This window comes from Sturnira hondurensis, unplaced genomic scaffold, assembly GCF_014824575.4.
Source record: "Sturnira hondurensis isolate 20B ecotype Veracruz unplaced genomic scaffold, ASM1482457v3 Scaffold0000396, whole genome shotgun sequence".
In the NCBI taxonomy this organism is placed as follows: domain Eukaryota; kingdom Metazoa; phylum Chordata; class Mammalia; order Chiroptera; family Phyllostomidae; genus Sturnira; species Sturnira hondurensis.
This window is the reverse complement of record NW_028073027.1, coordinates 3,646,934-3,662,742: the sequence shown is the minus strand read 5'-3', so window position 1 is coordinate 3,662,742 and position 15,809 is coordinate 3,646,934. Positions and strand designations below refer to the sequence as shown.

The window sequence follows — 15,809 nt, the reverse complement described above, 5'->3', positions numbered from 1 at the left end:
TAATTCTCCCCATTTTATAGATAAACAAACTGAGGATCACAGAGGATAAGACTCTTATACAAGTTACATTGCTGGAAATGATTTGAAATTTGACTTAAATACACACGTTCTGACTCCAAGTCCTAAGAAATCACTACCTTTGTGTATAGAAGAGTTGAATTATTCACATAACTTAGGAAGATTTGTATCATTGCTTTAAAAAATAGTATTCTGGTTACCTCTAATAAAAGAAAACTCAATAAACAATAATATTTATCTCATACCTCGCTTTCTAAGTGCTGTGATGTTTTACTGTAGGTATTTTATATCTGCAAACAATGGAATCTTCCTCAGGAAACTTTATGACAAAAGTGTGAGAGCACACATACTGTAGCAATCATTTTGCTCCTTCAACAATTATATCCAAAACCATACTATTAAACTCACAAGTTAGATAACATGCTGTCAAGTCTGTTTATGGGCAAGGCTTTCATTGTATTTTCCCCCCCTGTGGAATTCTGTTTTTCTGAACCCAGAACAGACGAATTAGAAAATGAAAATGTTCCTTCTCCAGGTGTTCACTCACCTCTGTCTACCTTTGTGATCCATAGAGCCAGCTGAGAGCCGGTCCAGGGGAGATCCAAATCCGGAGAAGCTCCTTTTCTTCTTTGTTTCAATCACATCATTCTCCAGAGAGACCAGTTCATCAAGAAGCATGAGTTTTGCTGCCAGGTCAGCTGCTGATTTCTCTTCCCTAACTGTGGGTGGTGACTGCACATCTCTGATTCCGGCATCCCAAGCCTGTTGGTCAAGAAAGGTGGTCGCATTCACCTCAAATATGTGCAATCCTATGAATTTGGCTTTTGCTAAATTTAGCTGACATGCTTGTCATGAAACTTGATTTCTTGAGGAGTTATGATACAGAGAGACTTTGGGGGACAAAACATGTAGCAGTGATGTACGCTGAGCAGAAATTAAAGACAAAATGCACACACACACACAACCAAAACAGAACTCCATGCCTGCCCTCCAAATATAGTTTATTAACTGATCATTCTTTCAGATTCATTCCCAGAAACAAGTGTATCCTTCATTGTCATTCCCATGGCATTGTAGCTATACTTCTTTGATCCTTACACTCGTTGCATTTTTCTTTGTATTAGATTGATTACGATATATTTGTATTGCACATTAGATCATACCTTGAGGGCAAAAATGATGCCTAATTAGTCTTTTATTTGCTCTATTAAATGTCTATTCCAGTATTTTGCTCATAGTTAGTACTCAACTCATTTCTGATAAATATTTACTGAATTAACTTTGAAAAATGCTAAACTTTATGCTATTGTTTTCACCATTCATTCATTCTTTATTGATTTAAGCCACCAGGCACTCATTATGTACCAGGTTCTGCATTAGACTTAAGGGATAAAATGATGAACAAAATCTAGTAGTCTTCGCCCTCAGGGGGCTTATCATCTTTATCCATGTGACTTATTAACAAATATTAATGCATGTCTGCAATGACTCAGATCTTTCTCAATGACTTTGTTGCCCCATGTAAAATTTCTTATTTATTTGTCTGTTGCACATATTGCCTATTTGTAGTCCATCCAAGTCATAAAAGTAGGAGTGCCTGATTTGTGAATTCTGTCCTTTCCTTTCCAAGGCCCAATCGCAGCATTTTTAAAATGCTCGTGTTAACAATCTCAAGTCATTGTGTAGTCTAGCACATACTACTTCTTTTCTAAGAGCCTGAGAATATTTCCCTACGGGAATAAACTTAGCTCCAAGGATCTCTGCCTTTTAATCACATTCTTTCATGTGTCAGATTCTTGATCTAGGCAAGACTTTTTTTCTTTACTTCTAGTTGTCCTTGTTGAATTATTTTTTCCATTCTCTTTATTTTCTTCAATAAAACAACAGAGTAACATTTTCCAAGCCTTTTTATCCTTGACTTTCAGCAAGTGTCTTTGAAATTCTTATAGTCAGACACCCAGACTCAAAGCTCTTTGGTCTATCTTAACTGTTATGTTAGGTTTCTTAAGTCTGGTTCTTCCTGGAAAACCTCTCTTCTCTCTGGTCTTTATGATTTCCACCTCAGGTCCTCTTCACTGCTTATCACCTTACAACTTTTTTCTTTTATCTCCCTCTTTTTTCTATTCTATCCTGAATTCAGCCATGAACTTAATTATCTCCAACACTATTCCATTGTAAAAAGAATTAAAAATTGTTCAGAGCTCTTTATTATTTACAGTGCAGTCTGCAACATGGTTCCAATCTCCTCTTAAAATCTCAACTTCTATCATTTCCCTATATAAGTATGACAACATAGAAACTGGAGAGAAAAAAATTCTATAATCATGAGAAAAAAATTCTAAAGAGCAAGAGACAAATATTCAAAGGGGAAAATACTAGGAGATATTTCATTATCTCTGAACATCTTCCAAAAATATGCTTTTATTCTTCCAACTGACATAGGCACAAAATAGTTTTGTTTATTTTTAAAGATTTAAAAAAAATAAAGATTTTTTAAAAGATATTTTATTTATTTAATTTTAGAGAGGAGAAGAGAGGGAGAGAAGCATCAATGTGTGTTTGCCTCTCGAGCACCCCCTACTGGGGACCAGGCCTGCAACCCAGGCATGTGCCCTGACTGGGAATTGAACTGGCAACCCTTTGGTTTGCAGGCCTGTACTCAAATCACTGAGCCACACCAGCCAGGGCAAAGATATTCTTAATCTTTAGAAAAATCATAGAACTCATCCAAAACTTGCTCTTTGATAAATGTCTTACAGACTCTTCATTTTATTTAAGTACAAAGAATATTTGTTTCTAATAAATTCAAATAAGTCAAATTAACTTGTCTTTCTGTGAATATGTGTTCAGATTTTTTTCCTTTGTACTTTAGCAAGAAGAAAACATTTGTATAGTAATAACAAGTTTGGCCAAAACTACTCAAATTTCACCATATAAAAAACAAATTTTACGTAAAAGCACTTCAATTTTACCTTGTAATGTAATTATACATAAGGCTGAAATGATAAATTTTCTGTCATGATTTCTATTCAAGGAATACAAATATTGCTTATTCCAGTTTTTTTCTCTTTAACATTTAAATACCTGGCTTTCCCTGAATGGACAGCAAGGACAAGACATAGAAAAAAATGCTAATAACCTTGATTTTGTGTTTTCAAGGCGTTCCCCTATTTGTCAGCATCCCCTACTTCTGATATTGGTGGAATTGGCTTACATTTATTTTATATATACACACACACACACACACACACACGCACACATACACACATATATATATATTCTCTTAAGCTAGTTCCCATTACCTCTGTTGCTACATCCACTGAGAGCACCTCTCCTGAGCCCCACAGCATCAATGTCACGGCCAGGATAACATGTGCACTTGCCAACCTCCAGTCCAGCATCTAAGGGCCACACACAGCAGGGTTAACATTGTTAGTTTGGCATATAAAGATAGAAAACAAAACTCCTATAAAGCTTATTATATACAGGTGATACATCAAATTATTCAGCTTTGATATGTTAGAATGCACCTTTGCAAAACTTAAAATAATAGTTAATAGGAACTGTTAATCTCCTAGAATGAATTCTATCAAGGCTTCATTTCCAAGGAAATGTAGATTGGAGTTCCACAACTATAATAATTTAATTCGAAATAAGCCAAGTCTGAGAACTCTCATTTGTGTAGCTTTATTCTTTGCCTAATTTGGGACTGCAGCCTCATGGACCTGAGGGGGAATGTGTGAAACTGGTCAAATATGAGGGAATAAAACCTGATGAGGTCTATTGGCAAACCAGAGAAAATGTGCTGTGTCTAAAAGCATTTAAATCCAAAATGTCAGAAACACCACAGACCCAGTAGGAGAATATCTTTATGTTCTTGTGATATATAAGGGTTTCTTCAGCAAGATTCAAAAAGTGCATCCCTTATAGAAAATTCTGTAATATTTCATTATATTAAAATTTAAAAATTCTGTATGATCAGGCAAAATAAACACAAACAAATTAAAAAGTGAAATATGTATCCAATACATGTAAAACAAAAAGATAAGCGCTTGAAAAATTTAAATAACTGACAAAAGTTTTAAAACTAGATGCATAAGTGGAAATGGGCCTGAGTTTATACAGAGACATGTATATGAAAGTTCATAGCCTCATTGTTTATAATAGGAAAAAATCAGAATCAACCCAACTAACCTACTCAAGAAGAAATGGATATACCATCTGAGGTATATTCATACCATAGACAAAGCAAATGACTTAAATATGTGTATATACTGTTAAAACGAATGTCCTAAATGTTATATGTATTTATAAACATGGATTAAAAAACCAGTTTGGGGCAAATTAGATTTTCTAGAGCTCTACAGATGGCGTGCTACCATTTACCTAAATTGGAAATACACAAAGCAATTCCATATATTTAGAAATCTAAGAAATCTATAAATATAATTAACATATACAGTACTCGATCATATAAACCAGTGGTACTTGATCATGACTCTGATTGCCTCTCTGGAGAGTGGAAGCAAGTAAAATCATGGAGGAAATATAAGGGTCTCTCTCTCGTTCTCTCTCTTTATATGTATACATACACATACACACATACACACCAAATATGTCAAAATCACATTTGTTAATTCAGTGTGGTAAGCAGAAAGATAAGTCATTCATGCATTTGCTTTTTTACCCTAGAAACTATTACACATCTAATTAAAGGTCATCTGTGATCTATACCAGGCCCGCCGGCTGCCAGCCTGGCCGCTGGTACAGGGGAGGGAGACCACAAGCTGTGAGTTACAACAGTCATGCGTTCATCACCTAGTATGGCTTTGGGAAGTCCACCAGTCCACTTTTTATGAATACAAGGTCTCAGTAAATTTCTATTTGCCTTAAAAAATCATTGGGAAGCCTGCTGGGAGCAAAAAGGAAGGGGTTCTAGGATGGTGTGAGGAACTGGATTTGTGTCTCATTTTTGCTTCAGTGTTACTGTGACCTTGGTGTGTACGATTCAACCTGAATTTAGCTTTATTTTCCATATTTGTGAAGTGAGGCATAATTCTCACCTTGAAGGAGCTTTGAGAGGGTTGAGTTCATCTATGTATGTCTTCTTTATCTCATATAGTATTTCTAATTTGTTAGTGAAAGAACACATATGAGACATTACCAAATATTTCTATGCTAATTATGTTTTCTTTGGTGTGACCCAAGATTTTCTTTATAACACTTCCTTAAAATACTGTTATTATGAAACCTCAATGTAGATTTTAGTAATAAATCTATTGTCTAGAAAAATAGACATGTAAATGTTTTATATAGGCGAAGTATTTATAAATAAAATGAAGATACAATGTCTTAACATTGCCTTTAATATTTATTTGTCATATATAATCTTAATTCTCTTGCAATGTAGTCTAAACTAGTTCTCCATTATATCTCTTATTGATCTTTTGGAGGATCTTGCTACATAATGTTAGTCACAGCTGCTTCTCTGTATTCTGCCCTTTCTGGAAGGGGTCAGTATACTCTGTGTTTTCTTCCTGACAAATGGATTTTTGAACTTAGTTTTTTGGTATCAAAAAACAATACATTATAATTATGCCTCTATATTGACACAGTAGAAAAATAAGAAAGAATGCAAGATTATGTGTTAAAAAAATACCAACTCCAAACTCCATTACCTATCCCTTGAGAAAATCAGCCACTGAATCATATTTTTCTATCTTATTTTGTTGGTGTGTCTTTCACTTTCCTCGATAAAAAGGAAGACATATTAAAAACATTACTACTTAAGAAGTGTTTTATATTTCTGGCATCTGTCTTTTAAAAATAGTTCTCTCATTCAATCAAAGATAAACCACAATTGTGATGTTTTCCTTCCTCATTTTTTATCATGTTAAAAACAGGTTATGAAGTATAAAATTCCTTATTTTATAAGTCTTTCCATGTGGATTTCCTTTAACTATTTTTATGCACATTTTCTTAAACCAGGTTTCTCCATCTCCGAGATCTTATAAATGGCACAGGGTGATGGGTGTTTACAATATTGATGATTATGTCTGAGGCCTATATTTTTGTACTTGGGTGTATATAGGAAAAAAGTCATAATGTATCATCTTACAGATAACCACATCCTGATTATTTGGAGAGGGAGATGTAAAAATAAATGCAGAGTTTAAATACACACATTTAATGGTTTAAAGGCCTGCTCGTAGCCAGTTAACCAAAAGGCCAAGTTCCTAAATATGGCATTTGGTACACTAATGAAAACAAACACCCTGGCACCTGCCACACAAAAGACATTTGATTAACTAGTTGAAACTTGATTGCTACCAAATTAGAAACAGAGGAAATTATAGGGAGGGAAGGAAAAGACCGGGTTCGGCTCCATTTCCCTATTTTGTTGATAGTGGATAAATATAGCCCACGATTTAAAAATCTGCTCAGTCCCGTGTACCCTCTAGATCGCAGAATAAACACTCAAAGGATGTTCATTGTACGAATGTACCGAAGTGGAGGTGCTTGAGATTTTTTCAGTACGCCATACATTTTTATTGAGTAATATTTGAATATTATTTCTTTGGACAGTGAGGATCTTCAAAACAGACAGTGGAGTCAGTGGGCATGAGATCTTCCATATAAAATATGGTGTGCACTTGATCAATTTTTTAAGCAATTGGTCTATGATCTACATGCATTTTCATTTTTAAAATAATACTGCGGAATAAACAAGCATCTTATACTGTATAACAACTTAACCTCTGTGTCAAAGATTTTTCACACTTAAGAACTCATTGTACCCTGAAAGGACTCTCCAAACTGTGACTGGCATCGTGGCTTTGGAGGGAGCATGTGGGAAGTGTGATGTTTGCTCATTTAAGTTTGAGAAACAGCATCCATTGGATGTTCCTCCAGAACCCTGATAGTGCATTGACACAGACTGGCTCTGAAAATTCAGTAGCAAGGGAATTGATTCAATTTTATTTAAAGCAGTGTTCATTGAGAGGTCTGTAAAAATGGAGAGAGACGTTCGCATTATTGAGAGTCAGTGCTGCAAAGAGTCATTGTTACAGTGAAAACAAATCTGTTAAGTAGGTTGGGGTGAAAAGAAAAGGTCGAGAGTCACTGATCTAAAAAGAAAAGAACAAACTGAGATGAGGGGAGTAAGAGTAAGAGAGGATTAAGCTAAAAAATAGAAGCATTGTTAACCAGTATATGATCTAATGCATTTTTAACTAAAAATTATTAAACTATCTTCCTTTGAAGGCTGGTTTTGAAGAAAAACAAACTACTCAGGTGATTAAGGACATTTCAACAGTATCTGACTTAAAGATAGATCTAACTATTAGACACCCCCCAAAAGAAGGCTGACTTTGGGGGTAAATCTCAATAACTTCTGGAATTATTTTCCCTAATTTCTTCATCACAAATATTCAAAATGGAATCTACTCACCCCTATGTTCACCAAAAATTAAAAATGAAGGGCTTAACAATAAAAGACTTAAAATGTAGTTTAAAATGTTTTTTTTTTTATCTCTTCTGCCCACTTTGGAGGAGCAGAGACCTGTAAGTGAGATGTGTTATGAACAGTTCCAAGTTCAGACCCTAGGGAATGACTGTGAGTGCCTGCCCACAACACCGCCCACAGCCTTCTTTCTCCAAAAATGAGGGTGGCTTTCTACATAAGAGTTAAGTCAGCTTGGCCCTAAGTAAATCTGTAAAACAAAGTATGCTCTTTGGTATACCCTTTACCCTGTCCCATAAGTTACAGCCACCCGGGCCTTTTTGATAATAGAGAAAAGCTCCTATAGGAATAGTAGATAACAGGGTGGTTGTAATTTTTTTATTTTGAAAGAGAGCTTTACAAGGGACCATGCTAAACACAAAATTGGTATGGGGTGCTGTGATAGAAATAGAACCAATCTAGGATTTGTGAGATTCAGGCTCTACCTGGGCTTAGGGACTATGTCACTGTGTGCCTTTAGGCGAATTTTCTTCTGTGGACTGAGTAAAATGGGGCAGGTCTAACTGGCCTATAAAGTTTCTAGCTTTTTTATGGCCTGTTGGTATATATGGCTCTTTTCTGTTTGAAGTTCAGACACCGCAGGTAATGATAACTGTAGGTGAATGTTGAGCTAGGAAAACCTTTCTGCTGTCTCTCGTCAGCTGCACCTACGTATAACATTGCATCTAGATTTTGACACAAATAGGTTTCTCTTGAATATTCCACCTGACAAGAAAGAATTTCTAAATCTTTAGTGTAAGATATCATTTTTGGTAAGAAAACCCATTTTACAAATACATTTAAGAAAAGAAGAAAGTGTTGCTAGTTAAATTATAACATGCTATCAAGTGTAAGTCTCTATTGGATTCATTCTAATTTCAGAAATATTAAATATAAGAACAAATAAAATATGGTGTATCTATTTGCAAACATTTATTCACTTCTTTTTACGTGTTTTTGCCATAATGCTTGTCATTGTGCAATATAACCTTGGACAATATAACCTTCCCACATTGTCAAAGCAAAAGTTGTTACAGCTGAGAAGCCAGATGTCATAGCGTGCAGTTGCACCCCTCAGAGAGAAAAAAAGAATGGTACAATAACTAATGTATTGTCACATAAAATTTTTTAAAAGAACATAGTAACATTAAAATTTATAAATATTTGATTGAGTTGCTATTGCCCTGTACTTAGAGTTGACAGTCTGTCTATCAAGATAAAATAACCATTTAAATATTTGTACAGTAATCACAAACAATAGTATTAGTTGATATAGTTGATATAAAATAGGAATTTTTGATAAAAGGAATTTTCAGCTATCTGAAACATCCATCAATATTGCATGTGTACCCACATAGGTACATACATTTTACTCATATTATTACTCCAAAAACTTCTTTAGATGAAGTAATAAGTACTAAAAAAATAAAGTCCTTTCAGTCAATGAATAGGTATTCAACATAAGAAAATTATTTCTGTGATGGTGAAAGAAACTCAGAATTGAGTGGAAGGATAGGGATAAGTGTCTTTGCTGTGCTATTTATTGGTCTGGTGACCTTGAACAAGAGGTGAAATCTGTTAAAATATCTAATAAAACTCACTTTACAAATTCACAAAATTTTAATTAATTAATTATAGTTCATTAAAATTATGTAATTAATTTACAATTAGCACAAGTTATTATGGCTTTGGCTTAGGTTTTACTAATAAGAGCAATACAAATATTTTAAATTTAATATTATTTACTAAAATATGTAAAGATATACATCATCGGTATAAACATACTGCATTACATTTTTTTCTTATTTTATCATAGGTAAAACTTTTCAGTGTGAACTCCAAATTGTGCATGAAAACATTTTATAAACTCTAAGGCAATGTGGAAAGATAAATGGCATGTTATAAAAGTAATTATTACTGAGCTGAAGACTGGTCTTTGAAGCCAAGTCCTTCAAGGGAACATAAAGCTTATACTCAACAACCATCTAGGGAATTTGGCGCCATTTATAGAGACAATCTGCAAAACCTATATTAAACAGCCAAGAGGATACATTACAATTTGACATTATACAGACAGTCTTGGTATTTCAATGAATGATGTTTAAACGTGGTGTGAAAGATAGTTGTTTCTAGTTTCCTTTGAAGAGTGGAGCACCAGGTGCCTGAGACACTTGCCTGCTGGAAAGCAGAGGTGAGGGTTTCTCCTTCTCTCCTTTATTGGCGCTGCTGTTCCACAGCTTTAGTGAACAATTCCGCCAACAAGAGAACTCAGTGTGGCTACGGCACTTAGAACTTTAGAAGTGGGGAGTTAGTTTCAGATCCTTATGAACTCAAATAAGAAATTTAAAGTCCCTGAAGATTTCATCAAAGAGCAATTGAATTACAACTTGTAACTTCTGTCACTAACATGTGCATCACCTCTATCATCCTCATGAAAATATATCTGAGAAATAATCGTGGGGCTTAATAATTTGTGTAAAAATCCCTGTAAAGTATGTTATTTTCTGTAAATTGTGTGATACTCATCTTGCTTTATGTTTTGAGTATGATACCAAATGGAAAGTTCAAATGGACACTGATAAATTTAACATTTCCCATTTAAAAAAAATTAAAAGATCAGGGATTTCTTTCCCATTTCTCATTACTCTTCAATTGGCAGTAGTCAATTTTCCAAAGTCACAAAGCCAGTTGGACGAAGAGCCAGAACAACAACTTACGTTTGCAGACACTTGGTTTCATGCCCCTTCAAGTATAACCTATCTGTGGAAGTATAAAACATTTTTCCGTCTCAAAAACAAATTGCTTATAAAGTAAAATATTTATGGATGAGGTGTTCCTAATGTGGAAGACACTTGCATTTTAAAATGACTTTCCCTGAATGCTACAAATCAGGAAAAATGATAATTTACTGTTATATATGAGTTAACGGATTTTATTCTATTTGGCACCGTTTTCATTCTATTTTGGACAATATAACCTTCCAGAATTGTAAAATTTTGTGTGTTTTTTTCCTATTTGGAATTTTCAGTCATACTACTAGTATCTTTCTTGCAAAAAAATTAAGAAGGCAGAAAGCTACATGACACTGTAAAGGATGATCCCATTATTAAAAAGCTTAGGTATGTGTGTTTAACCAAGTATTTAGCTGTCCCTGCAAACTCCTTGAGGGGGAAGGACTATGCCATGTTTATCAGCGTACCTCAGCACCCAACAGAATGCATTTAGGGTCAACATTATGTGTTTAAATGAACACATGAAGCAGGCTATGTAGCAATAAATAGAAAAATGCACAGCAGATATTACCATTCCAGTTCTATTGAGTTGGAAACTAAAGCTTAGAGAAGGGGAGAGATTTGCCCAAATTTTACTTCGACAACAATATGTGCCAAAGATCATACAAACTTCCAGTATGTCCATTAATGTTTCACATCGCAGATTCTCACTGTAAAGCAAGGGACTTGCATCAATATTCTCCAATAATTACTGCAGTATAGTTTAAGATTAATCCTCATCAAACACTAATTTATGTTGATCCCTGAATTATTACTGTCACCTAGATGTAGAAAAGAACTTTGTGTTATGATTGCATAAACTCTGGTAAGGGAATTTGTAATTTAATTCTAATATTTAATAATGGGTTCGAATCTTTAAAACTATGGACAGGAAAAAGCTGGCAGAGCTGAACCTGACAGGTTGTTTGGCCATTTAATACACAGGCAATTTTTCGGTAGTATTAAAAGGATTTCAGAAGGTTAAGTTGGAAAAACGCAGTTAAATATGGCATTATATGCTTCAGGATAATGTGGAATATCACCACTTCCTTCACCCTTTATCCCACTTTGTACTTATATACAATATTTAATTAAATATTGACTTAAATTTTAATTATCCTAAACTAGCCAATATCATCAATGAAAAATACTCTCTAAAATATAAACAAAGGGCCAAACATACAAATTTAATAGTAACAACAGGATGCATTCATCAGGCAGACACTGTACATCGGGTACCAGTGATATAAAGGTAAGTAAGACCCTCCTCCTGTCCGCAGTGCTCACGGCCTGGTGGGGAGAGGCCCCTCAGCCGTTGCCGGGCCAGGAGCTCTCTCCACCAGTAGCACGCTCTTTGTGGAATGCTTTCATCTCCTTCAAGTACAATTTTTGTATATAGCCTTTTATTTTAACATTTGCAAGTACTTTATTATTACAAAGTCCATTCCATCTGTCTCCTTTGACCCTAATGACAGCTGTGCTAGAGCTCCATGGAAAATGTTCTAATTCTGTTGTTTGAACAAATTAACTGACACAACCTGGGGTACTTTAAAACTCTGGTCTCCTAACTCCAGGTAGTGTGTGAGCACTTTCTAAGAAAACAAATTGAATTAGCGGGAGGAATTTGGTTGGCCCTTTAAGTTACAGAGACCTGGGTGTGATTCCTGACTAAGCATGTCACTTAGGCTCTCTGGTTTAATATTTCTATTGGGAAAATGGGGCAAAGACTTAGTTTGTAGGTTTGTTATAAGGATTATAAATAATATAGGTAAAGTGACTGGTGCAAAATACTTACTCAGTAAATAATTGCTATTATCCTGCATTGCCTTCTAAATATGGCATTTTTTTCAAAATGTTATTTTTATTTTTTATTTTTATGAAAAAAAACATATTATCCTTGTTCATTGTAAGGAACCAAATTAGTTTTTAGAATCTAGAATTATAGCAGAGTGATAGAAATTTAAAATTTTTTAAAGATTTTATTTATTTATCTTTAGAGGGGAAGGGAAGGAGAGAGGGAGAGAAACATCAATGTATGGCTGCATTTCGTGTGTCCCCTGCTGGGAGTTGGCCTGCAGGGAAGTGGCCTGCAACCCAGGCATGTGCCCTGACTGGGAATAGAACCATGATTGTCTGATTCGCAGGTGCACAATAGAAATTTAAATTTAATAAAGTAATATTGAGTGATAGAAGGAAATTTTACTAAAAAACTTATAAGTGACAATCACTCTAATATCTGATATTACCATGTGCTACATATTATTGTTAATTTCAGCCATAATATTTCCCTGAAAATATAGCATACAACTCTAAAGAATATCATAATGGGAAGAAAACAAAGGGAAGAAATCTCAAGTATACTCAAAACATAATTACTCTTCAAGCTCTAATTGACAAAATGAATATTTAGTTGAATTTTAATATAATATAATATGAAAATATTTTTGTTTTATAGTTCATTATATATCTTTATTGACCTCGTTTTTAAGTCACTACTTTTGTTGTTAAGATCATGATTTCTTCACATAATTTTTGTAATACTGACAGTATGGCATAGTCAGGTGTGGTTCACTGAAGCAGAGCCACCGCGGATGTCATGAAAATAAAGGACCTTGTGACAGGAGCTACACGTGACAGAAGCAAGGAGGCAGCTGGGAAGGGATGGGTGATGAAGAAAGGGAAGAGATGGCATCCCTTTCCAATTTTCTTAGAAGACTGGACCGAGAAGCCAGAGCTTGCAGGGGAACGCAGCCACCAGCATGGGGCCCGTGGAAGCCCGTGGAGAGGTCCACAGGAAGCCCCAGCTATGACTTGACTGGTCAGCGTCCAGGGTGCCAGTGGCGGGCTGGATGACATTTTTAAAATGTACTTTTATCACATTTATAGAGACTTATGTGTTATAAGAATATAGAATTTTAGAAAGGAAGCGGGAGCCCATTAGAAATTGTCTAATTAAACCCTTCAGTAAATAAAGAGAGTGAGGCTCGGGGGCAATTAACTTGCCCAAGCGAGAGGAGGAGATGAAGGGGAGATATAAAAAATGGATGAAGGGCAGGAGGGAGAAGGGGAGCCAGTCCTTGGTGCTGAAGCTTGAGTTGGTGAGGCTGCCCTAGGGGAGAAGCCATAAGACTGGGCCACAGCCAGTTCCAGCCAATCAAGGAACCGGCAATTAGTGGCAGGTGATGCGAACCCCTGCTTCCGAGAGGGACTCTGACGGTTATTTGGGTAAAGGAGAAGAGGTCTCAGCTTAAAAATGCCTCTCATCAGAGATATCTTTAGGCACATGGGAGCTGGCCTGGGTAGGGATGTGCCCAAGGCTAGGGGAGAACTTGTGTCTCGCCTCTAGTACCCTCCTCTACTGAGGGAGAAAGGAATCCCTCCTGGGCTGAGTGGACTCCGCCCAAGTCATACCTGAGGTTAGAAGTCTGGTGTCCTGACTCCAAAGCCTGTGCTCTCTGATGGCACCATTGAATCTAAGCAAAAGTTGTCTGGTGGGTAAGGGTCACTGAAGATGAAATGTTGGCAAGGAGGTTAAATTAGAGGATGTCTGAAGATTAACCAGAAGATAATCTTACACTGGGTGCTCATTGTGTAATACAGGGAAAATGGCTGAAATGGAGTTTCCCCAGATCAGTCACTCACTCAGACTCCCTGGCACTTCTGGTTCTGTTCTTCTCTTTCAATGATAACAGGGTATCATTGAACCCCATTCTATGCTTAATGCTTGCCTGAAGTTGCACAGCAACATAGCGACACAGTTGGGGTAATATTTTGGGACTGCCTACTTTGAGTCTATTCCTTTAAGACAAGCTCAATTAATCTAACTTTATTATATACGAATGTTCAAATCATTGAACGTATTTGACCAAGAATTTAAAATTATAGCTCTGATGTCCCAAATGGACTCGACTAAACGTATCTGCTTCTCTACTGCCTCTCTTCTTTCTAATGACTCATTACAGAAGAATCAATTCAAAATCCTGAGAAATACAGGGAAGAAAGCAAATGTCATCCTTAAATATCTTAAATAACTTATTGAATGAAAGCATAGTGCAATTCACTTATAAAGAGGAGACTTGAATGCATAGCTACAGGATAAAATTAACTCGCCCAAGGGAGAGGAGATGAAAGAGAGATATAAAATGGTTGAAGAGGAGGAGGGAGCAGGGGGAGCCGGTGCCGGTGCTGAGATCTGAGCTGATGAGGCTGCCGTAAGGGAGAAGGCATAGGGCAATCATAGAAAAGTTCTGATTGCTGAAGGGCAAGCACCAAACTAAAGAAGAGACGCAAAATATGCCTGGTTTGGGGGGAGAAAATGAATACAGCCTAAATGGGCATTAAAATAATTATAAATCAATGTTAAAGTGATTTTATTTCTAGGAAAATAACACAGAAAAAATAATCACAGTTCTAAATCTACAGAATTTATTATTTTAATTCAGAGGAACGGTATTTGCCTTGCTAAACTGGATTTATTGAGTGCACACTATTTCCACAGAAAAAACCTGAAACAAAGTATTATATTTGTTCTTAAACAGAACTCAAATGTATGTTTCAGATTAACTTTCAATTCAATCATTTAGCAGCAAAAGCACTTCCTTAAATACCAAACAATACATATGATCCATCTACTCTAAACTGTTATTAATATTATACTCTCATATTTGAGTTTCATAAGAAGAAAAACAGGATAATTTAGACTTAAAGAATGTAGCATTTGATTGATTTAGGATGTTCTTTGGCTCCAATTTTGATGGAAATAAAGACAGAAGAATCAAGAGAAAAACTTTCCTTCCTACCTAGGTTGTTATAAGTAGATCTCTTTTGTACATTAAAATTTTTTTCACATTGATCATCTTTCATGGAAGTAAACTAATGCTATTAACACACATATAGAATGTTCACTTTTGTTTTGGAATGAAAAATAAAAGCTAAAAAATAATGTAATAAATATGAAATGTCTGAGTAAACAATGATCTGCACCCATAGTTTGCATTACAAAATTATCTTCTTAGGTTTTCTATTCATTTTAGAGATGAAAATATCACCCCCCAAAAGAATTGCTAATTTTAACAAAATCAAAATACAATCAAAACATTAAAAGTATGTAAAATTTATAAAAATAGTTAAAAGGAAAAATGCTAAATTGTTATCAGCTTTTATATTTAACTTACCTTGTGAAAAGCCAGGAGATTCTGACTTTAGAGTCCTGTCTGTGCAGTTTCTCCCCAACTCAGCCCTGATGGTGAGTTTTCTCTCTGAGCTTTTATAGTCTCAGTTATACACCCCTTACTCCAATCCCTGCCTCTGCTCTCTCTTACATCATTTCTACAGATTTTCCACTGAACATTTCTCCAAGCCTCTCTTCAATATTCCTCTCTCTCTCTTTCCCTTTCCCATTCTTTCTCTTCATATTTATTATATCATTGCTTTGATCATGGCATTTTAGTAAAAACAGGAGCTTTTGGCTCTGGGAAATTTAAGTAAACATTTAATATTGTGTTCAGCCTTAGACCCAT

At 35.4% G+C, this 15,809-nt stretch overlaps 1 protein-coding gene across 1 annotated transcript in view; it reads right to left on the bottom strand.

Annotated features, from left to right (window-relative positions):
* OSTN (osteocrin) overlaps positions 1–15,517 on the bottom strand; it is a 49,313-nt gene extending 33,796 nt beyond the window's left edge. Inside the window, exons 1-3 of the mRNA XM_037039746.1 lie at positions 15,465–15,517; positions 3,321–3,419; positions 566–780 (exon numbers count right to left, since the gene is read on the bottom strand). Coding sequence (XP_036895641.1) covers positions 566–780; positions 3,321–3,419 — 314 coding nt within the window. The 5' untranslated portion in view covers positions 15,465–15,517. The remainder of the gene's footprint in view (positions 1–565; positions 781–3,320; positions 3,420–15,464) is intronic.
* Positions 15,518–15,809: the final 292 nt, after the last annotated feature.